The sequence below is a fragment of the Oncorhynchus nerka genome, linkage group LG17, assembly GCF_034236695.1.
Source record: "Oncorhynchus nerka isolate Pitt River linkage group LG17, Oner_Uvic_2.0, whole genome shotgun sequence".
Lineage (NCBI taxonomy): Eukaryota > Metazoa > Chordata > Actinopteri > Salmoniformes > Salmonidae > Oncorhynchus > Oncorhynchus nerka.
This window is the reverse complement of record NC_088412.1, coordinates 28,392,508-28,417,701: the sequence shown is the minus strand read 5'-3', so window position 1 is coordinate 28,417,701 and position 25,194 is coordinate 28,392,508. Positions and strand designations below refer to the sequence as shown.

The 25,194-nt window shown below is 45.4% G+C and overlaps 1 protein-coding gene across 1 annotated transcript in view; it reads left to right on the top strand.

Annotated features, from left to right (window-relative positions):
• Nucleotides 1–25,194, top strand: part of LOC115145081 (voltage-dependent R-type calcium channel subunit alpha-1E-like) — a 153,467-nt gene that overhangs the window by 103,454 nt on the left and 24,819 nt on the right. Inside the window, 14 exon segments of the mRNA XM_065002794.1 lie at nucleotides 764–841; nucleotides 9,785–9,994; nucleotides 10,171–10,283; nucleotides 10,836–10,948; nucleotides 11,869–12,000; nucleotides 12,844–12,913; nucleotides 13,083–13,200; nucleotides 13,306–13,373; nucleotides 13,482–13,573; nucleotides 20,512–21,396; nucleotides 21,617–21,855; nucleotides 22,028–22,139; nucleotides 24,133–24,161; nucleotides 24,164–24,261. Of these exon segments, the coding sequence (XP_064858866.1) occupies nucleotides 764–841; nucleotides 9,785–9,994; nucleotides 10,171–10,283; nucleotides 10,836–10,948; nucleotides 11,869–12,000; nucleotides 12,844–12,913; nucleotides 13,083–13,200; nucleotides 13,306–13,373; nucleotides 13,482–13,573; nucleotides 20,512–21,396; nucleotides 21,617–21,855; nucleotides 22,028–22,139; nucleotides 24,133–24,161; nucleotides 24,164–24,261 (2,357 nt within the window).

Sequence of the window (25,194 nt, the reverse complement as noted above, 5' to 3'; positions counted from 1 at the left end):
TAATGAACCACGAGACATTCTGACCTCCAGAAATAAAACTCGGCACCAGAAAACAAAAAGTAGCTGTAAATGTAGAAGATGCATTAGTCTACTCTAGTTTAAGGAGTGTGCCGGTGTTGCCTTAGCAACTGAAATGCAATGACCGGATGCAGCCAGTGTGTGCCTCATGCAAACACGGTGGCTTATTAAAAGGGGGAAAGTCAAGGTAAATATGAATACATCAATTAGATCAATACCAAAAGGTGGTGGGGGTGTAGGAGAGGATGGAGGAACAGCTCATCTCACCCTGATAATTCATTGTATTTTCCCCGTTAGGGACATAAAGAATTATATGTGTGCTTCAAAACCACTCTTTAGTACGATATGGCTAAAATTAGACATTGCACCAGTGATCTCCATATAAACGTACTGTGAGTGTGGGCTATAGCCGAGAGAATAGAACCAACAACAACAATTAGTTGTAGTTTAGTCGGGTTCATCGTTCTGCATATCTTATTAACATCATGTTGATGTATGCTCTTACCCATGTTCACTAAAGGCATCTGTTTTGCTCTTGTTTTACAATACCCAAAGCACCAAACACAGTGGCATGTAAATGTGTTTATTATTTTCTCCATTTTCTTCTCACCTCGTTAGTAATACCCTCATGATCTTATATATCTACTTGTGTGTGTCCTGACACGTTCTCTGTGCTGGAGTGTCATAAATGTTGTGTTATGGGTGTGTTTTCTGTGGGCTGACAATGTGAAACCTTTGGCTGCAGTGCTGAAGAGGGCCACAATCAAGAGGAGAGAGGAGAGGAGAGGACTGGACCAGCAGTATGGTGACATCTCTTCTGTGGGTGAGTGAGTGAGTGAGTGGTGGTGGTGAGTGAGTGAGTGAGTGAGTGAGTGAGTGAGTGAGTGAGTGAGTGAGTGAGTGAGTGAGTGAGTGAGTGTACACAGTGACAGGCAAAAGTTATGACACACCTAGTCATTCAAGGGTATTTCTTTATTTGCACTATTTTCTACATTGTAGAATTATAGTGAAGACATCAAAACTATGAAATAACACATATGGAATCATGTAGTAACCAAAAAAGTGTTAAACAAATCAAAATATACTTTATATTTGAGAATCTTCAAAGTAGCCACCCTTTGCCTGAATGACAGCTTTGCACACTCTTGGCATTCTCTCAACCAGCTTCATGAGGTAGTCCCCTGTAATGCATTTCAATTAACAGGTGTCCCTTGTTAAAAGTTGTTTTGTGGAATTTCATTCCTTCTTAATGCGTTTGAGCCAATCAGTTGTGTTGTAACAAGGAAGGGGTGCTATACAGAAGATCGCTCTCTTTGGTAAAAGACCAAGTCCATATTATGGCAAAAACAGCTAAAATAGGCAAACAGAAATTTACATTTACATTACATTTAAGTCATTTAGCAGACGCTCTTATCCAGAGCGACTTACAAATTGGTGCGTTCACCTTAAGACATCCAGTGGAACAGCCACTTTACAATAGTGCATCTAAATCTTTTAAGGGGGGTGAGAAGGATTACTTTATCCTATCCTAGGTATTCCTGAAAGAGGTGGGGTTTCAGGTGTCTCCGGAAGGTGGTGATTGACTCCGCTGTCCTGGCGTCGTGAGGGAGTTTGTTCCACCATTGGGGGGCCAGAGCAGCGAACAGTTTTGACTGGGCTGCGCGGGAACTGTACTTCCTCAGTGGTAGGGAGGCGAGCAGGCCAGAGGTGGATGAACGCAGTGCCCTTGTTTGGGTGTAGGGCCTGATCAGAGCCTGGAGGTACTGAGGTGCCGTTCCCCTCACAGCTCCGTAGGCAAGCACCATGGTCTTGTAGCGGATGCGAGCTTCAACTGGAAGCCAGTGGAGAGAGCGGAGGAGCGGGGTGACGTGAGAGAACTTGGGAAGGTTGAACACCAGACGGGCTGCGGCGTTCTGGATGAGTTGTAGGGGTTTAATGGCACAGGCAGGAGCCCAGCCAACAGCGAGTTGCAGTAATCCAGACGGGAGATGACAAGTGCCTGGATTAGGACCTGCGCTGCTTCCTGTGTGAGGCAGGGTCGTACTCTGCGGATGTTGTAGAGCATGAACCTACAAGAACGGGCCACCGCCTTGATGTTAGTTGAGAACGACAGGGTGTTGTCCAGGATCACGCCAAGGTTCTTAGCGCTCTGGGAGGAGGACACAATGGAGTTGTCAACCGTGATGGCGAGATCATGGAATGGGCAGTCCTTCCCCGGGAGGAAGAGCAGCTCCGTCTTGCCGAGGTTCAGCTTGAGGTGGTGATCCGTCATCCACACTGATATGTCTGCCAGACATGCAGAGATGCGATTCGCCACCTGGTCATCAGAAGGGGGAAAGGAGAAGATTAATTGTGTGTCGTCTGCATAGCAATGATAGGAGAGACCATGTGAGGTTATGACAGAGCCAAGTGACTTGGTGTATAGCGAGAATAGGAGAGGGCCTAGAACAGAGCCCTGGGGTCGCCAGTGGTGAGAGCGCGTGGTGAGGAGACAGATTCTCGCCACGCCACCTGGTAGGAGCGACCTGTCAGGTAGGACGCAATCCAAGCGTGGGCCGTGCCGGAGATGCCCAACTCGGAGAGGGTGGAGAGGAGGATCTGATGGTTCACAGTATCGAAGGCAGCCGATAGGTCTAGAAGGATGAGAGCAGAGGAGAGAGAGTTAGCTTTAGCAGTGCGGAGGGCCTCCGTGATACAGAGAAGAGCAGTCTCAGTTGAATGACTAGTCTTGAAACCTGACTGATTTGGATCAAGAAGGTCATTCTGAGAGAGATAGCGGGAGAGCTGGCCAAGGACGGCACGTCCAAGAGTTTTGGAGAGAAAAGAAAGAAGGGATACTGGTCTGTAGTTGTTGACATCGGAGGGATCGAGTGTAGGTTTTTTCAGAAGGGGTGCAACTCTCGCTCTCTTGAAGACAGAAGGACGTAGCCAGCGGTCAGGGATGAGTTGATGAGCGAGGTGAGGTAAGGGAGAAGGTCTCCGGAAATGGTCTGGAGAAGAGAGGAGGGAATAGGGTCAAGCGGGCAGGTTGTTGGGCGGCCGGCCGTCACAAGACGCGAGATTTCATCTGGAGAGAGAGAGGGAGAAAGAGGACAGAGCACAGGGTAGGGCAGTGTGAGCAGAACCAGCGGTGTCGTTTGACTTAGCAAACGAGGATCGGATGTCGTCGACCTTCTTTTCAAAATGGTTGACGAAGTCATCTGCAGAGAGGGAGGGGGGAGGGGGAGGAGGATTCAGGAGGGAGGAGAAGGTGGCAAAGAGCTTCCTAGGGTTAGAGGCAGATGCTTGGAATTTAGAGTGGTAGAAAGTGGCTTTAGCAGCAGAGACAGAAGAGGAAAATGTAGAGAGGAGGGAGTGAAAGGATGCCAGGTCCGCAGGGAGGCGAGTTTTCCTCCATTTCCGCTCGGCTGCCCGGAGCCCTGTTCTGTGAGCTCGCAATGAGTCGTCGAGCCACGGAGCAGGAGGGGAGGACCGAGCCGGCCTGGAGGATAGGGGACATAGAGAATCAAGGGATGCAGAAAGGGAGGAGAGGAGGGTTGAGGAGGCAGAATCAGGAGATAGGTTGGAGAAGGTTTGAGCAGAGGGAAGAGATGATAGGATGGAAGAGGAGAGAGTAGCGGGGGAGAGAGCGAAGATTGGGACGGCGCGATACCATCCGAGTAGGGGCAGTGTGGGAAGTGTTGGATGAGAGCGAGAGGGAAAAGGATACAAGGTAGTGGTCGGAGACTTGGAGGGGAGTTGCAGTGAGGTTAGTGGAAGAACAGCATCTAGTAAAGATGAGGTCGAGCGTATTGCCTGCCTTGTGAGTAGAGGGGGAAGGTGAGAGGTGAGGTCAAAAGAGGAGAGGAGTGGAAAGAAGGAGGCAGAGAGGAATGAGTCAAAGGTAGACGTGGGGAGGTTAAAGTCGCCCAGAACTGTGAGAGGTGAGCCGTCCTCAGGAAAGGAGCTTATCAAGGCATCAAGCTCATTGATGAACTCTCCGAGGGAACCTGGAGGGCGATAAATGATAAGGATGTTAAGCTTGAAAGGGCTGGTAACTGTGACAGCATGGAATTCAAAGGAGGCGATAGACAGATGGGTAAGGGAGAAAGAGAGAATGACCACTTGGGAGAGATGAGGATCCCGGTGCCACCACCCCGCTGACCAGAAGCTCTCGGGTGTGCGAGAACACGTGGGCGGACGAAGAGAGAGCAGTAGGAGTAGCAGTGTTATCTGTGGTGATCCATGTTTCCGTCAGTGCCAAGAAGTCGAGGGACTGGAGGGAGGCATAGGCTGAGATGAACTCTGCCTTGTTGGCCGCAGATCGGCAGTTCCAGAGGCTACCGGAGACCTGGAACTCCACGTGGGTCGTGCGCGCTGGGACCACCAGATTAGAGTGGCCGCGGCCACGCGGTGTGGAGCGTTTGTATGGTCTGTGCAGAGAGGAGAGAACAGGGATAGACAGACACATAGTTGACAGGCTACAGAAGAGGCTACGCTAATGCAAAGGAGATTGGAATGACAAGTGGACTACACGTCTCGAATGTTCAGAAAGTTAAGCTTACGTAGCAGGAATCTTATTGACTAAAATAATTCAAATGATACAGTACTGCTGAAGTAGGCTAGCTGGCAGTTGCTGCGTTGTTGTTGTTCTATCTCTCTATAGTGCTGTTTCTTGTATTATGGTCTCTTGTTTCTTTAGAGGTTTCACTTTGTTGTCCTTTTTCTTTTCCTTTTTCTTCTGTCCTTATTTTGTCTTCCTTTCTTCTGTTAACTAGATATTTTTAAAGAAATGACAGTCCATCAATACTTCAAGACATGAATGTTAGTCAATCAGGTACATGTCAAGAACTTTGAAAGTTTCTTCAAGCGCAGTCGCAAAAACCATCATGCGCTATGATGAACCAACCAGAATCCATGGATTACAAGCAACATCCGCACCTTTCAAGGAGTGGGACTCTAAAGGATAGAGCTGCCGCTTTCAAGGAGTGGGACTCTAACCCGGAAGCTTATTAGAAATCCCGCTATGCCCTCCGACGAACCGTCAAACATCAAAAGTTCAATATAGGACTAAGATTGAATCATGCTATACTGGCTCCGACGCTCGTCGGATGTGGCAGGGCTAGCAAACTATTAAGACTACAAAGGGAAGCACAGCCGCGAGCTGCCCAGTGACACGAGCCTACCTGACGAGCTAAATTACTTCTATGCTCGCTTCGAGGCAAGTAACACTGAAACATGCATGAGAGCATCAGCTGTTCCGGACAACTGTGCGACCACGCTCTCTGTAGCTGATGTGAGTAAGACCTTTAACTTCTTGCGTCGAGCCATCCCGGATCCGGGATCGTGACTACAGCCTCAAGCCCATTACCATAACGCAACGTTAACTATTCATGAAAATCGCAAATGAAATGAAATCAATATGCTAGCTCTCAAGCTTAGCCTTTTGTTAACAACACTGTCATCTCACATTTTCAAAATATGCTTCTCAACCATAGCAAAACAAGCATTTGTGTAACAGTATTGATAGCTAGCGTAGCATTTAGCGTAGCATTTAGCGTTAGCATTCAGCAGGCAACATTTTCACAAAAACCAGAAAAGCATTCAAATAAAATAATTTACCTTTGAAGAACTTCGGATGTTTTCAATGAGGAGACTCTCAGTTAGATAGCAAATGTTCAGTTTTTCCTGAAAGATTATTTGTTTAGGACAAATCGCTCCGTTTTCTGCGTCACGTTTAGCTACGGAAAAAACCTGTATCCAGGATTGTGTAAATCTATCTGCAAGCTCATTAGCATAACACAACGTTAACTATTCATGAAAATCGCAAATGAAATGAAATCAATATGCTAGCTCTCAAGCTTAGCCTTTTGTTAACAACACTGTCATCTCAGATTTTCAAAAATATGCTTCTCAACCATAGCAAAACAAGCATTTGTGTAACAGTATTGATAGCCTAGCATAGGATTATGCCTGGCATTCAGCATGCAACATTTTCACAAAAAACAGAAAAGCATTCAAATAAAATCATTTACCTTGGAAGAACTTCAGATGTTTTCAATGAGGAGACTCTCAGTTAGATAGCAAATGTTCAGTTTTTACAAAAAGATTATTTGTGTTGACAAATCGCTCCGTTTTCTTCGTCACGTTTGGGTAAGAAAAAAAACGAAAATTAAGTCATTAAAACGCGAACTTTTTTTCCAAATTAACTCCATAATATCGACAGAAACATGGCAAACGATGTTTAGAATCGATCCTCAAGGTGTTTTTCACATATCTATTGATGATAAATCCTTTGTGGCAGTTGCCTTTGTCTTCTGAAGAAATGGAACGCGCATGGACCTAGAGATTACGCAATAATTTCGACACAGGACACCGGGCGGACACCTGGTAAATGTAGTCTCTTATGGTCAATCTTCCAATGATATGCCTACATATACGTCACAATGCTGCAGACACCTTGGAGAAACGACAGAAAGGGCAGGCTCATTCCTGGCGCATTCACAGCCATATAAGGAGACATTGGAACACAGCGCCTTCAGAATCTGGGGCATTTCCTGTATGAAACTTCATCTTGGTTTCGCCTGTAGCATTAGTTCTGGGGCACTCACAGATAATATCTTTGCAGTTTTGGAAACGTCAGAGTTTTTTCTTTCCAAAGCTGTCAATTACATGCATAGTCAAGCATCTTTTCGTGACAAAATATCTTGTTTAAAACTGGAACGTTTTTATCCAAAAATTAAAAGAGCGCCCCCTATCTCGAATAAGTTTTAAACAGGTCAACATTCACAAGACCGCAGAGCCAGACGGATTACCAGGACGTGTACTCCGGGCATGCACTGACCAACTGGCAAGTGTCTTCACTGACATTTTCAACCTGTCCCTGACTGAGTCTGTAATACCAACATGTTCCAAGCAGACCACCATAGTCCCTGTGCCCAAGAATATTAAGGCAACCTGCCTAAATGACTACCGACCCGTAGCACTCACGTCTGTAGCCATGAAGGGCTTTGAAAGGCTGGTCATGACTTACATCAACACCATTATCCCAGAAACCCTAGACCCACTCCAATTTGCATACCGCCCCAACAGATCCACAGATGATGCTATCTCTATTGCACTCAACACTGCCCTTTCCCACCTGGACAATGTTGTTCATTGACCACAGCTCAGCGTTCAACACCATAGTGCCCTTAAAGCACATCACTAAGCTAAGAACCCTGGGACTAAACGTCTCCCTCTGCAACTTGATCATGGACTTCCTGACGGGCCGCCCCTAGGTGGTAAGGGTAGGTAACAACGCATCCGCCCCGCTGATCCTCAACACGGGGGCCCCTCAGGGGTGCGTGCTCAGTCCCCTCCTGTAGTCCCTGTTCACTCATGACTGCATGGCCAGGCACGGCTCCAACACCATCATCAAGTTGCCGATGACACCACAGTGGTAGGCCTGATCACCGACAACGATGAGACAGCCTATACGGAGGAGGTTAGACACCTGGCCGTGTGATGCCAGAACAACAACCTCTCCTCAACATGATCAAGGCAAAGGAGAGGATTGTTGGCTACAGGGAAAGGAGGAACGAGCACGCCCCCATTCTCATCGATGGGGCTGCAGTGGAGCAGGTTGAGAGCTTCAAGTTCCTTGGTGTCCACATCACCAACAAACTATCATGGTCAAAACACACTAAGACAGTCGTGAAGAGGGCATGACAACACCTATTCCCCCTCAGGAGACTGAAAAGATTTGACATGGGTCCTCAGATCCTCAAAAGGTTCTACAGCTGCACCGTTGAGAGAATCCTGACTGGTTGCATCACTGCCTGGTATGGCAACTGCTCGGCCTCTGACAACAAGACACTACAGAGGGTAGTGTGTATGGCCCAGTACATCACAGGGGCCAAGCTTCCTGCCATCCAGGACCTCTATACCAGGCGGTGTCAGAGGAAGGCCCTGAAAATTGTCAGACTCCAGCCACCCTAGTTATAGACTTTTCTCTCTGCTACCACACGGCAAGCGGTACCACAGTGCCAAGTCGAGGTCCAAAAGGCTTCTAAACAGCTTCTACCCCCAAGCCATAAGACTGCTGAACAGCTAATCAAAGGGCTACCCAGACCCCTCTTTTACACTGCTGCTACTCTCTGTTTATTATATATGCATAGTCACTTTAATTCTACCTGCATGTACATATTACCTCAATTACCTCGACTAACCGGTGCCCCCACACATTGACTCTGTACCGGTACCCCCTGTTTATAGCCCCGCTATTGTTTTTTTAATGCTGCCGTTTAATTATTTGTTACTTTTATTGTCCATTTTCTTTACTTAACACTTCTTAAAACTTCTTAAAGCATTGTTGGTTAAGGGCCTGTAAGTAAGCATTTCACTGTAACTTCTACAGCTGTTGTATTTGGTGTATGTGACAAATAAAATTTGATTTGATGAAACTGGCTCTCATGAGGACCGCCAGAGGAAAGGATGACCCAGAGTTACCTCTGCTGCAGAGGATAAATTCATTAGAGTTACCAGCCTCAGAAATTGCAGCCCAAATAAATGCTTCACAGAGTACAAGTAACAGACACATCTCAACATCAACTGTTCAGAGAAGACCGCATGAATCAGGCCTTCATGGTCCAATTGCTGAAAAGAAACCACTACTAAAGGACACCAATAATAAGAAGAGACTTGCTTGGGCCGAGAAGCACGAGCAATGGACATTAGACCGGCGGAAATCTGTCCTTTAGTCTGATGAGTCCAAATTTGTCTTTGTGAGACGCAGAGCAGGTGAACAGATGCTTTCCATATGTGTGGTTCCCACCGTGAAGCATGGAGAAGGAGGTGTGATGGTGTGGGTGTGCTTTGCTGGTGACACTGTCTGTGATTTATTTAGAATTCAAGGCACACTTAACCAGCATAGCTACCACAGAATTCTGCAGCGATACGCCATCCCATCTGGTTTGTGCTTATTGGGACTATAATTGGTTTTCAACAGGACAATTGCCCAACACACCTTCAGGCTGTGTAAGGGCTATTTGACCAAGAAGGAGAGTGATGGAGTGCTGCATCAGATGACTTGACTTCCACAATATCACGACCTTAACCCAATTGAGATGGTTTGGGATGAGTTGGAACCACAGAGTGAAGGAAAAGCAGCCAACAAGTGCTCAGGATATATGGGAAATCCTGTTGGAAAAGCATTCCAGTTGAAGCTGGTTGAGAGAATGCCAAGAGTGTGCAAATCTGTCAATGAAGCATAGGGTGGCTATTTTAATCTCAAAGGTAAAATATATTTTGATTTGTTTAACACTTTTTTGGTTACTACATGATTCCATATGTGTTATTTCATAGTTTTGATGTACTCACTATTATTCTACAATGTTGAAAATAGTAAAAATACAGAACAACCCTTGAATGAGTACTGTAGGTGTGTCCAAACTTTTGACTGGTACTGTATGTACATAGCCACTGAAAAGAACAATGGTTCGTAACTGACATCCTGAATGGTTGAACGATCTGCCAGCAGGCACCCCCTCCATATTAGACTCATTACAGAGGAGGAGATTGCCATTGGCGTATTGGGAATAAACTGGAAATGGCAGCTCATCATTTCCAGGCGTCATTACGTGTTACAGTCAGTGGCTAAGCTAAATAGATGAGAAGGCCTGGACAAAGTGTTTCTGTTGTGCAGGTGAAAAGTTTCAAAGAGAAAAGATCTAGAAGAAAATGCGCATTTGTCATTCTACTACTAGGGTGATTTTAGTTCTGATCCTGACTGGACTCTCCCCTCTAGGCATCCCGATGACCAGAGCCAGCATCAGGAGTGCTAAGAGAGGACCCACCGCTTATTTGAAGCGTAAGGAGCGTCTGCTGCGGATCTCTCTCCGCCGCATGGTGAAGACACACATCTTCTACTGGACCGTACTGGGCCTGGTGGCCCTCAACACACTCTGTGTTGCCATCGTCCATCACAACCAACCCCACTGGCTGTCTGTGTTCCTCTGTAAGTCACACACACACACACACACACACACACACACACACACACACACACACACACACACACACACAGGTACGTACCATCATCTCCATCCAAAATAAATCATGTCTGGTGACGTTAATCTTTGAGATGTTTGTTTCTTACTATGTTCATGAGGGTTGTTGTTGTTCGTATTTCAGACTATGCAGAGTTCCTCTTTCTGGGTCTGTTTCTCACTGAAATGTGTTTAAAGATGTACAGCCTGGGACCCAGACTCTACTTCCACTCCGCCTTCAATCGCTTCGACTGCGGGGTGAGTTTTTATTTTTCTCCTTCATCCCTAACCAACATGGAGAGAACATGCCAGAGGGAAAGACAGGGACATAGATTGTAACATTGCACCCATTATGAGGGAGCGAGAGGAAATTATTTACTTAAAACATTGGACAGTGACTTAAAGACTTCTTTAATTAAATTAACACTGATGGGCATAATTTAGTTAATGAAGTGCAGTTAATGTCTCTGTTTCTGTCACCTCTGGTCATGGCTAGACGGGATACAGCTTATCTCAAAGTGACGTCAAAAGTTGCTTGTTTGATTCCCATCTGGATATTTATTTTATTCGAACTAACCCGAACCCTTTTCCTAACCTTAACCTAATTCTCCTGATCTGCAGCGTAAATTATCCCAACATGCTATGAAAAAAGTAACTTCTGACACTGTATACCAACTATATAAAACTGTCACCTCTGCACTCATGCGCAAACAGACATCCTTTGTCTTTGTCTCTCTGTTTACTGTACGTTGAAGGCTGCTGTTGGTGTGTTTCAGCTGTCAGTGATATTGCTACTGGGTCTGTTAACAGGTGATAGTGGGAAGCATCTTTGAGGTGATGTGGGGATTCTTCAGGCCTGGCATGTCCTTTGGCATCAGTGTGCTGCGTGCGCTCCGTCTGCTGAGGATATTCAAGATCACCAAGTTAGTCCAAGGACTCCTCACTACTCCTGTCTATTACTTTATAACATTATTCCTGCAGCATGCAATGAGGCAACGCATAGCAAGCAGCAGGTTGGCATTTATTGTCTTGATTCTTGCCTTGGAGGCAGCTCTGCAAAAAGGTAACTTACTGGCACATGACCGGATGCCTAACCCTAACATTAAATGAAGGGTAATTTTTGTTTTAATTATTCTTTACGATAATAGCCAATTTCAACATTGCAACTGGCCCATCAAGCGAAAAATCGCTCAGTTCTGCCTCCAGGGCAAGATTCATGACAATAAACGTCAACCTGCTAGCAAGCACTGGCACCTAGGTATCAATGTCCTAGATTTAGGTTGCTGGGTGTTACATAAGTGTCACGTCCTGACCATAGAAATACTTTATTTTCTATGGTGGAGTAGGTCAGGGCCTGAATGGGGGGTGTTCTAGTTTATTATTTCTATGTATAGTCTAGTTTTTGTATTTCTATATTGGCCTGGTATGGTTCCCAATCAGAGGCAGCTGTCTATCGTTGTCTCTGATTGGGAATCATATTTAGGCAGCCTTTTCCCACCTGTTGTTTGTGGGATCTTGTTTTTGTACGGTTGCTTTTGAGCCCTTCAAGGCTGTACGTTTGTTTGTTTGTTTGTGTGTGTCTCTTTATTGTTTTGTTGCTGGTTCACATTTAAATAAATTATGATGAACCCAAATCACCTTGGTCTACCCATTTTGACGAGCGTTACAATAAGTGTGACCTTGATAGGGGTAAGATATGCAGATATGTCCATTGCAAGGCTGGTGGCAAATAGATTAACTCTCACAATAACAAAATTGATACATTTTTTATTAATTGATTGTCTCTTATTTTGGCTGAATTAAATTGGAACTAATCCCACCTCTGGTTGGTTGCGATTGACAGGTACTGGGCGTCGCTGAGGAACCTGGTGGTATCCCTGATGAATTCTATGAAATCAATCATCAGCCTCATTTTCCTCCTCTTCCTCTTCATCCTGGTCTTTGCTCTGCTGGGCATGCAGCTCTTTGGTGGCAGGTACAACCATTTCGCTACACCCGCAATAACATCTGCTAAATATGTGTATGTGACGAATAAAATTTGATTTGAGTTACTGTACCGTAGAGGCAAGGACAAACTACCATTCCATGTCTATCAGGTCTACTCTAATCACAAACTACAGTGGGGCAAAAAAGTATTTAGTCAGCCGCCAATTGTGCAAGTTATTGACCAAATACTTATTTTCCACCATAATTTGCAAATAAATTCATTAAAAATCCTACAATGTGATTTTCTTTTCTTTTTCTTTTTTTCTTCTCATTTTGTCTGTCACGGTTGAAGTGTACCTATGATGAAAATTACAGGCCTCTCTCATCTTTTAAGTGGGAGAACTTGCACAATTGGTGGCTGACTAAATACTTTTTTGCCCCACTGTATAATGGATACTGGCAGTCAATGTAATCAAAGTGAATGTAGTACAATTGATTGTTTGGTTTGTGTCATCATGCCGTCATGCTTCTTGTGATACATGTAATATTACAGTGTACATTTTCATCCCCTGTTGCACATTTAGAAACCTGACAGGACTCAGTCTTGCCCTAGCAGATTCTGTCACACATCTAGTCTTAGTTGTTGTGCCACTATGTTCCCACGGGTAAAGGACCGTTTCTGGGGAAACTGTCACTTCAATGAATGCAGTGCATAGAGACAGACATTGCCTGGCCACTGGAATACAGAAAACTAAACAGACCTTGGAAAAACTTCCCCTTCTATTACCCAGAAAAGGAAAATTCAACAATTTGTTTCTCTGCCTGGGAAGAAATAATCATTTAAAATCTTGGCTCAACTCAATGTCCTCTCGGTCTTCCTCTTTCAATGCAGGTTCATCTTTGAAGACTACACTCCTACAAACTTTGATACTTTTCCTGCAGCCATCATGACTGTATTTCAGGTCTGGCCCAACTCAATTGTTTTGATTTTTGTGTTTTTGATTTAGGAAGCGATCCGTATGATTGACCGGAATCAAAGCTTTGCATGTGGAAATCTTACATTGTCAGGAACCTACAGATCTACATGTGTATCCTGTCTGAATGTTGGGGTGTGTGGTACACCTTATCTAGATTCTGACAGGAGAAGACTGGAATGAGGTGATGTACAATGGGATCCGCTCCCAGGGAGGAGTGAAGTCAGGAATGTGGTCCTCCATATACTTCATTGTACTCACACTCTTTGGTAACTGTATCCTTTCTCAGCCAGAAAACCACTTTCCCTAATGCGTATGTAAGATGTGTGGATTCTGTAGATTATTTGATCGTTTTAGGTCCTTGACATGACTGTGACCAGACACGCTGTTGAATGTTTTCTTGGCCATCGCTGTGGACAATCTGGCCAATGCCCAGGAACTAACCAAGGTAAAACCTCCTTTCAAGAATGTACTAGTCTTCTCACAATTGAAGATGATAGCTGCTCTCAACAACATCAGTGATTTTATAAAATGTTCAATGCAATCTTATATTTAGGATGAAGAGGACGAAGAGGCTGCTTTCAATCAGAAACATGCTCTCCAGAAAGCAAAGGAAGTAGGGGCCATGTCTTCCCTGATGTCATCAGAGTAAGTTGTGTGTACCCCTGCTGCCTGTTCCCCTTCCTCTCTGTCGCCCTCAGGACTCGAACAGACTGCTAACTAACAGTACTAACACTGTGTAGTCTCACCAGGGGCTGCTTCTGCAGCACAGCCGACATTAAAGGACGGGATGGATTGAGGCTGAGAAAGTTTCACTATGTGCAATTTTCTTACGTAGTGCTACGCCTTGGAATTAGAGTTTAGCAAAAGGACAGGGGAATTTCTCTTGTAATGCATAAGAGCCCCAGGTTTAAACTAGATTCGATTCTAGTTTGTGTTACTGGTTACTTGATTTAGTTAGTTTGATCTAGGTACAGGCTACTGTAAGTGGAGCTGTATTATGGAGCCCCAGACAGTCGTAGAGACCTTCATAATGAGTTCATATCACCATGGCTACCAGCAGGCTTCCTAGTATCTGCAGGGATGAGCCTATACCATCGTCATAGAGACAGCATTACTGGCATCCAAATTATTATATCATTCCCATGAGAGAAATTTACTGCAGTACTTAGGCTCCCTCATTTTCACAAGACATTATGTTTTTAGCGTTATGTTTTTAGAAGAATTACCAAGTATTAGGAATGGTATGGGTTACATACATACATCTGGACAAGCCAATTGGGTTACAAGAGATGAGTCATAAAGTAATGTTATTTAATCAAAGCTCACAATATTGATTTCCTATATGGATGGTCTGCCTCACAGAACTTACAGGACTCCCAGTCTGTCTGGTGGAAATGCATGTACATGCACATGGTGTAGCATAGCGTGGGGACACACTATGTTACAAGATGAGGACACACTATTCTATAAGATGGGGACACACTATACTACAAGATGGGGACACACTATGTTACAAGATGGGGACACACTATTCTACAAGATGGGGGCACACTATACTACAAGATGGGGGCACACTATTCTACAAGATGGGGACACACTATGTTACAAGATGAGGACACACTATACTACAAGATGGGGACACACTATACTACAAGATGTGGACACACAATACAAGATTGGGGGGACACTATACTACAAGATGGGGACACACTATACTACAAGATGGGGACACACTATACTACAAGATGGGGACACACTATACTACAAGATGGGGACACACTATACTACAAGATGGGGACACACTATACTACAAGATGGGGACACACTATACTACAAGATGGGGACACACTATACTACAAGATGGGGACACACTATACTACAAGATGGGAGCACACTATACTACAAGATGTGGACACACAATACAAGATTGGGGGGACACTATACTACAAGATGGGGACACACTATGTTACAAGATGAGGACACACTATTCTACAAGAATGGGGCACACTATTCTACAAGATGGGGACACACTATGTTACAAGATGAGGACACACTATACTACAAGATGGGGACACACTATACTACAAGATGTGGACACACAATACAAGATTGGGGGGACACTATACTACAAGATGGGGACACACTAGTCTACAAGATGGGGACACACTATACTACAAGATGGGGACACACTATACTACAAGATGGGGACACACTATACTACAAGATGGGGACACACTATACTACAAGATGGACACACTATGTTACAAGATGGGGACACACTATGTTACAAGATGAGGACACACTATACTACAAGATGGGGACACACTATACTACAAGATGTGGACACACAATACAAGATTGGGGGGACACTATACTACAAGATGGGGGCACACTATACTACAAGATGGGGGCATACTATACTACAAGATGGGGACACGCTATACTACAAGATGGGGGCACACTATACTACAAGATGGACACACTATGTTACAAGATGGGGACACACTATACTACAAGATGGGGGCACACTATACTACAAGATGGGGACACACTATACTACAAGATGTGGACACACTATGTTACAAGATGGGAGCACACTATACTACAAGATGGGGACACACTATACTACAAGATGTGGACACACTATGTTACAAGATGGGAGCACACTATACTACAAGATGGGGACACGCTATACTACAAGATGGGAGCACACTATACTACAAGATGGGGACACACTAGTCTACAAGATGGGGACACGCTATGTTACAAGATGGAGCACACTATACTACAAGATGGGGGCACACTATACTACAAGATGGGGACACACTCTACTACAAGATGGGGACACACTATACTACAAGATGGGGACACGCTATACTACAAGATGGGAGCACACTATACTACAAGATGGACACACTATGTTACAAGATGGGGACACACTATACTACAAGATGGGGACACACTATGTTACAAGATGGGGGCACACTATACTACAAGATGGGGGCACACTCTACTACAAGATGGGGACACGCTATACTACAAGATGGGAGCACACTATACTACAAGATGGGGACACACTAGTCTACAAGATGGGGACACGCTATGTTACAAGATGGGGACACACTATACTACAAGATGGGGACACACTATACTACAAGATGGACACACTATACTACAAGATGGGGACACACTATACTACAAGATGGACACACTATGTTACAAGATGGGGACACACTATGTTACAAGATGAGGACACACTATACTACAAGATGGGGACACACTATACTACAAGATGTGGACACACAATACAAGATTGGGGGGACACTATACTACAAGATGGGGGCACACTATACTACAAGATGGGGGCATACTATACTACAAGATGGGGACACGCTATACTACAAGATGGGAGCACACTATACTACAAGATGGGGACACACTAGTCTACAAGATGGGGACACGCTATGTTACAAGATGGGGGCACACTATGTTACAAGATGGGGACACACTATACTACAAGATGGGGACACACTATGTTACAAGATGGGGACACACTATACTACAAGATGGGGGCACACTATACTACAAGATGGGGACACACTATACTACAAGATGGGGACACACTATACTACAAGATGGGGACACACTATACTACAAGATGTGGACACACAATACAAGATTGGGGGGACACTATACTACAAGATGGGGGCACACTATACTACAAGATGGGGGCATACTATACTACAAGATGGGGACACGCTATACTACAAGATGGGGAGCACACTATACTACAAGATGGGGACACACTAGTCTACAAGATGGGGACACGCTATGTTACAAGATGGACACACACTATGTTACAAGATGGGGACACACTATACTACAAGATGGGGCACACACTATGTTACAAGATGGGGACACACTATACTACAAGATGGGGACACACTATACTACAAGATGGGGACACACTATACTACAAGATGAGGACACACTATACTACAAGATGGGGACACGCTACAAGATGGGGACACTATGTTACAAGATGGGGACACACTATTCTACAAGATGGGGGCACACTATGTTACAAGATGGGGACCCATTATGTTACAGGATGGGGACACACTATACTACAAGATGGGGACACACTATGTTACAAGATGGGGACACACTATACTACAAGATGGGGGCACACTATACTACAAGATGGGGACACACTATACTACAAGATGGGGACACACTATACTACAAGATGGGGACACGCTATACTACAAGATGGGGACACACTATTCTACAAGATGGGGGCACACTATACTACAAGATGGGTACACGCTATACTACAAGATGGGGACACGCTATACTACAAGATGGGGACACACTATTCTACAAGATGGGGGGGACACTATACTACAAGATGGGGACACACTATGTTACAAGATGGGGACACACTATACTACAAGATGGGGACACACTATGTTACAAGATGGGGACACACTCTACTACAAGATGGGGACACACTATACTACAAGATGGGGACACACTATACTACAAGATGGGGACACGCTATACTACAAGATGGGGACACACTATGTTACAAGATGGGGACACACTATACTACAAGATGGGGACACACTATACTACAAGATGGGGGCACACTATACTACAAGATGGGGACACACTATACTACAAGATGGGGGCACACTATACTACAAGATGGGGGCACACTATACTACAAGATGGACACACTATGTTACAAGATGGGGACACACTATTCTACAAGATGGGGGCACACTATACTACAAGATGGGGACACACTATACTACAAGATGGACACACTATGTTACAAGATGGGGACACACTATACTACAAGATGGGGACACACTATACTACAAGATGGACACACTATGTTACAAGATGGGGACACACTATACTACAAGATGGGGACACACTATACTACAAGATGGACACACTATGTTACAAGATGGACACACACTATACTACAAGATGGACACACTATGTTACAGGATGGGGACACACTATGTTACAGGATGGGGACACACTATACTACAAGATGGGGACACACTATACTACAAGATGGGGACACACTATGTTACAAGATGGACACACTATGTTACAAGATGGGGACACACTATGTTACAAGATGGGGACACACTATGCTGGCAAGATGGGGACACACTCTGCTGGCAAGATGGGGACACACTATGTTACAAGATGGGGACACACTATGCTGGCAAGATGGGGACACACTCTGCTGGCAAGATGGGGACACACTATGCTGGCAAGATGGGGACACACTATGCTGGCAAGATGGCGCTGACTGACATGGTAGCTCTGCTTCTAGCTCTATAGAGATATAGTGTGCATGTTGAAAATGAACAGATGGCGCTGACTGACATGGTAGCTCTGCTTCTAGCTCTATAGAGATATAGTGTGCATGTTGAAAATGAACAGATGGCGCTGACTGACATGGTAGCTCTGCTTCTAGCTCTATAGAGATATAGTGTGCATGTTGAAAATGAACAGATGGCGCTGACCGACATGGTAGCTCTGCTTCTAGCTCTATAGAGATATAGTGTGCATGTTGAAAATGAACAGATGGCGCTGACTGACATGGTAGCTCTGCTTCTAGCTCTATAGAGATATAGTGTGCATGTTGAAAATGAACAGATGGCGCTGACCGACATGGTAGCTCTGCTTCTAGCTCTATAGAGATATAGTGTGCATGTTGAAAATGAACAGATGGCGCTGACCGACATGGTAGCTCTGCTTCTAGCTCTATAGAGATATAGTGTGCATGTTGAAAATGAACAGATGGCGCTGACCGACATGGTAGCTCTGCTTCTAGCTCTATAGAGATATAGTGTGCATGTTGAAAATGAACAGCATATTGCATGGGCATTCAAACCACATGAGCGGAAAAAGGCATTTTTAAACGTTTGATGGTTAAAAATGTTGGTCTCATGCTGTGCAGCATTTGTTCTCCTTGGCATTACGTTAGTACAGCAGGAGTAGATGTTAGCGGAGATTTGGTGGATGCTACAAATATAACAAGTTCTATTCATTGCTTTGTGCAGAATTAACAAAGTAAATATTTGTCTAGATTCATCCAGTTTGAGGTGTAGGGATGGATCTGTGATTTTTGCAGGGTCCCTTAATATGAACCTTCTGACATATTCAGGGTCAGGCACTTTGATAAGATTTAAATAACATAGAATATCCCGGCGTCTGTGATTGGAGAAGAGTCTTGAGCTTTGGTTGCATTGCATCATGTCTGTGTTGTTTGGGGTGAAATGTTGTGACCGTCTATCTTCCTGGGGCTCTTGCACAACTGACTTTCAGAGCATGATGATGATGATGTTGACGAAGTGAAAAGGGTTGTATAGCTTGTCTGTGACTTCTGACCTTTGGGGAGCAGAGGGTGCATGTCTCTCTCTGACCAGCATGACCAATGACAATGTGACCCTGTCACAACTTTGGGGACGAGAGCTGCGCGCATAATGCAAACTGACATGTTTGCTTTGCCTAAACAATCTGTCTTTGCTATGTTTGTGCCAATGAAGGCCATTTCTGTGTTTTATTCCTGTACCATACTGTATCTCTGAATGTCTTTAACTTGTCGTACTTCCTGAATATGTTATATGTTGCACCTGTTGATGTTAATGTTGTTCTCATTGTTCTAATACTGCTACCATCCTGTTTGTCATGTTGAGCTTTGCTTTCCTCGAGGCACACGCCAAAACATTTAGGCATCATTCATTTGGTTGAATAATTCATAAGGATTTTACTTCCTGGTAAAACAGAGAATAATGATTTTGTCTATACAGAAATACAGTAGACGTACATACTGATACTGTCCATTCAAATTGACAATGGCCTCTGTAGAGTCTTGCGTTTTGGGCTGTGTCTCAGGCTCTGTTTTGTCTCTGCTCACAAAAGCACTAATGTCTTGTTTTCAACCAATCGCTTATTGATAACACGGACCACACAAGAGTACAAGTACGAGTAAGTATTAACACTGTCTGTTCATTTCAATTTCAAAACAAACTGCCTGATTTTCTTAACTGGGTAAATGTTCTATTCTCATTTTATTGCATTCCTTGTTTTACTTCCAGAATCTTACAGTATTTGGCTCTGCATTTTATATCAGTTCCACATCTCCCACTTTCATTATACTGTAGTTATTATAACTTCTTAGTTACATTTGGCTTAATTTACCACATAACATCTTCATTGATCCAGTAAATTGTTTTCTTATATAAATGCTTAATAAAAATTCTGGATCTTATTTACCAAGCTTTGAAAATCAGACTAGATTGTCTTTTCTCGAATGTGTTCCAACTGCTCACTGGTTTTGTACTAATGTTTTATTTATAAGTGTATGTTTCACAAACATGTGTATACAAAATAGCATAAGAAATTCAAAAGCAATTCTTACACATTTTGGAATTGGTTTCAAATGAAGAATAGCACTTGCAGCATTCAGTGTATATCACTGCTATAGACAAGTACTGTGTTGCTATCTCCCTTACTACTCATCCTGACAGTGTTGTTGTCCTCTCTCCCAGCAGGAGGAGGAGACCCTACCTGTATAGGAAAAGAGCGATACACAGGAGCCGGCCTGCCTACTCTCTGGAGGAGGCTGAGAGCCTCGCCGAGGGGCCCCCATGCCCGCCACTGAATTCCTCTAACTCTTTCATGTCCAGGAGGGAGAGGAGTAGACGGATGACCATGTCTGTGTGGGAGCAGAGAACCAGCCAACTGCGCAGGCACCGGCAGATGTCCAGCCGAGAGATCCTCTTCAGCAACCCCAGTGAGGAGCAGGAAGCGCCCTCTGGCTGTCCCCACCACCTCAAAGCAACAGGCACACCCACAGGCAGCCTGAAGCTGGCTGATCCCACAGCTGACCCTAAGGACTTCACAGCTAAGCCCCCAAAGCCCATGGAGATGCCCCTAGAGGAACCAGCCCTGTCCATGGGTGTCCCTGAGCCCCACTTATCCAGCCCTTTACCAGAGCCACCTGATCCCACTGACACGCCCCTGCCGGACTCCCCCACGTCCACAGCTGTGTTCATACCGGAGCTTACAGAATCTGAGCCATGCCCAGACGGCAAGCGTGGCATCCCCAACCACTGCCACCAAGGCTTCAATGGCCGCAGGAGCCCCTGGTTGAATGGGGAGAGAAGGCAGAGAGCGGTGCGTAAGTTCCGCCCTCCTGCTGGTGACACCCTGACCACTGACATGGAAGGTATGAGGCTCAGGAGGCCACAGGGCACAGGGCACTGTGAGGCTCAGGCTGGGGCCAGAGGCCTGGACTCACCTCAGGCGGAGGGCAGCAGTCGCTCTGTCAGCATGGAGAGGAAGACCCCAGAGGACCCAGTGGAGGAGGTGAGGAAAGACGGTAACAAGGGAGAAACCAGCCAACCTTCCAAGACCAGGGAGGCTGAACACAGGTGAGGAAGAGCTCACACTGATGTACAGCTAGCTCTATTAATTCAATGCATAGTAGACTGTTTGTATAGTATTCTGTAGACTTTGTTTGTAAAGTGTTGATAGTCAATATTCTCAAATTGTCAATGTATCAGACTTCAGGGTGCCCTAAATACAACAAATCCCCAGTGAATCCAGACTCAGAGTCTGGATGTTGTTCCTTGTCCCTCTGCTCTTCCACAGACAGAGGGACCATGATCAGACTGGGGGTCCTGAGCTGCAGAACAGGGAGGAGGGTCTACAGTCAGATCCACCCACCCTGCAGCCATCTCAGGCTGCAGTTCTGGCACTACCAGAGGGCCCCACAGGAGACAGTGAGACCGATAGCAATGCCACCACTCTGAACCAGTCCCCTCTGAGTTCCAGTGTCGTCATCGAGGTGACCGATGTCCAGTTGTCACTAGAGCTCACCCCCATCACAGGTAACACCATCAAGGGTGTCCTTATTTTACATTCAGTGTACTCTAATCACATTCACAGTTCTGCTGAGAGGTGTATGAAAGCCTTTATCTCATGCAGGGTAGGAGATACCCCTGATATCACAGCATGGTACCACAATCAGAGTAGCACACCCACATTATCCACCTCTTCCAGGCAACAGTAAAGATGTGGAGGCGTCCAAGCCTGAGAAGGACGAGGAAGAGGTGGCCAACCCAGTCAATACTGTCACACCTGACAGTATGTTCATCTTCAAACCTGACAATCCGTAAGTATCCCTCTGCTCTTCTCTGCTCCTCCTATTACATCATCCTAATACCATCCTCCCTTCCATCATCCTAACACCCTCATCCCTACCGTCATCCTAACACCATCATCCCTGCCCTTATCCTAACACCCTCATCCCTACCGTCATCCTAACACCATCATCCCTGCCCTTATCCTAACACCCTCATCCCTATCGTCATCCTAACACCATCATCCTAACACCCTCATCCCTACCATCATCCTAACACCATCATACCTACCGGCATCCTAACACCATCATCCCTACCCTTATCCTAACACCCTCATCCCTACCGTCATCCTAACACCCTCATCCCTACTGTCATCCTAACACCCTTATCCCTACTGTCATCCTAGCACCATCATCCCTACCGTAATCCTAACACCCTCATCCCTACCGTAAACCTTACACCCTCATCCCTCATCCCATCATCCTAACACCCTCATCCCTACCCTTACCTACCCTCATCCTAACACCATCATCCCTACCCATCCTATCATCCCTACCACATCCTAACCTCATCCCTCCATCATCCTAACACCTCATCCCTATCATCCTAACACATCATCCTAACATCATCCTAACACATATCCCTCCTAACATCCCTGTATCCTCATCCTACCATCATCCTAACACCCTCATCCCTACCGTCATCCTAACACCCTCATCCCTACCATCATCCTAACACCATCATCCCTACCATCATCCTAACACCATCATCCCTACCATCATCCTAACACATCATCCCTACCATCATCCTAACACCCTCATCCCTACCCACCATCATCCCTACCATCATCCTAACACATCATCCCTACCATCATCCTAATCATCCCTCATAACACCTCATCCCTACCATCATCCTAACACCCTCATCCCTACCCTTATCCTAACACCCTCATCCCTACCCGTATCCTAATCCCACCCTTATCCTAACACCATCCTAACACCTCTCATCCCCACCATCATCCCTACCATCATCCTAACACCATCATCCCTACCATCATCCTAACACCATCATCATCCTACCATCCCTCATCCTAACACATCATCCCTACCATCATCCTAACACCCTCATCCCTCCCATCCCTACCCTTATCCTAACACCCTCATCCCCATCATCCTAACACCCTCATCCCTGCCCATTCTAACACCCATCATCCCTACCATCATCCTAACACCATCATCCCTCATCCCTAACACCCTTATCCTAACCCCTCATCATCCTAACACCCTCATCCCTCTTATCCTAACACCCTCATCCCTACCATCCCCTACCATCATCCTAACACCATCACGTCCCTACCCATCCCTCATCATCCTAACACATCATCCCTACCATCATCCTACATCATCCCCCTCATCCCCTCATCCCTACCATCATCCTAACACCCTCATCCCTGCCCTTATCCTAACACCCTCATCCCTATCGTCATTCTAACACCCTCATCCCCACCATCCTAACACCCTCATCCCTCATCCTAACACCCTCATCCCTACATCATCCTAACACCATCATCTCTACCATCATCCTAACACATCATCCCTACCATCATCCTAATACCCTCATACCTGCCCTTATCCTAACACCCTCATCCCTATCGTCACCCTAACACCATCATCCCTACCATCATCCTAACACCATCATCCCTAACATCATCCTCACATCCTCATCCCTACCATCATTCCAACAACCTCATCCCTCTCGTCATCCTAACACCCTCATCCCTACCGTCATCCTAACACCCTCATCCCTACCGTCATCCTAACACCATCATCCCTACCAGCATCTTAAAACCATCATCCTCACCATCATCGTAAAATCCTCATCCTCACCATCATCTTAAAACCCTCATCCTCACCATCAAACACAGGCATGATAGAGGTAGAGAAACACAACACCCGTTTCAGTCCTGCTCTGTCAGCTGTCTCTGTTTCTCAGTCAGAGTGGTTGTGTCCTCTGTTCCATCTCTAGGATCCGCCGGGCCTGTCACTATGTGGTGAACTGCGTTACTTTGAGATGTGCATCCTGCTGGTGATCGCTGCCAGCAGTATCGCCCTCGCTGCAGAGGACCCCGTTTCAGCCACCTCCGACTGGAATAAAGTAAGAGCCAGTCTGGTCACTGGGCTTTACATGGACTCAGATGGCTGTTTGACAGATGGCTGTTTTCCTCTCTGACCTTGAGCCTCATTTTTCTAACAGTCCTTCTCCACAATGGTGGTTAGGCTATTGTCTTTGATGTGTGATTGCTTTTGTTTGGCTTAGTTTTCCTGTGCTGTACTATCTTCTCACAGCATACCGTGAGTGCAAGCGCACACTCGTGACGGGGATTGTGTCTGCGTCTGTGCTTGACGCTGTCTCTGATGAGTATCGCTGATCTCACAGGGGGACAGCAATATTAGAGTTGTCACTCTCTGCTCACACTGAAGAGCCAGATAGAGGAGGGTGTTGGGGGGTATAGAATCATCACATCACACTCCCTACTTCCACCTCTGGTTTAGGCTCTTCATATGACTACAAATCAGACAGATAGCACAAACAGTGTCAATCTAGTACAATCTGGAATTCTGCAGCATTTCTATTGGCGATGCCATTGTTTTGTACTTCGTTACAGACGTTCCTTGAGGTAAAAAACAAATAATTGGGAATGTGTGCCTGGGGTCTCATATCAGGCCCTGTCCTAGCTGAGCAGCTGGAAGACTGAAAGAAAACATTACGTTAATTGCTTTGTGAAGGTCTCCCATGGTGACTTGATGGGGTGGGGCTTCTCTGGATGTTGCTGATTGATGCAAATCGACTTGATGCAATGGGCCTGGTGACACGCTAAGAAGCTAATCAAAGCAGAAATCCATCAGCGGAGAAGGGCTCCACTTGAAAGCATCATCTTCCAAAGTCTGAAATAGAAATAGAATTCCCTCCGGTTCAACTTAATCAGTGTGACCATTATAGAGAGAAGTTGGTTTCCTAAAAGGGCAATATGTCCCCAGTTCAGCGGTGAAGAACAGAATCAACACATTAAGCAGAAGCTCTCAGTCT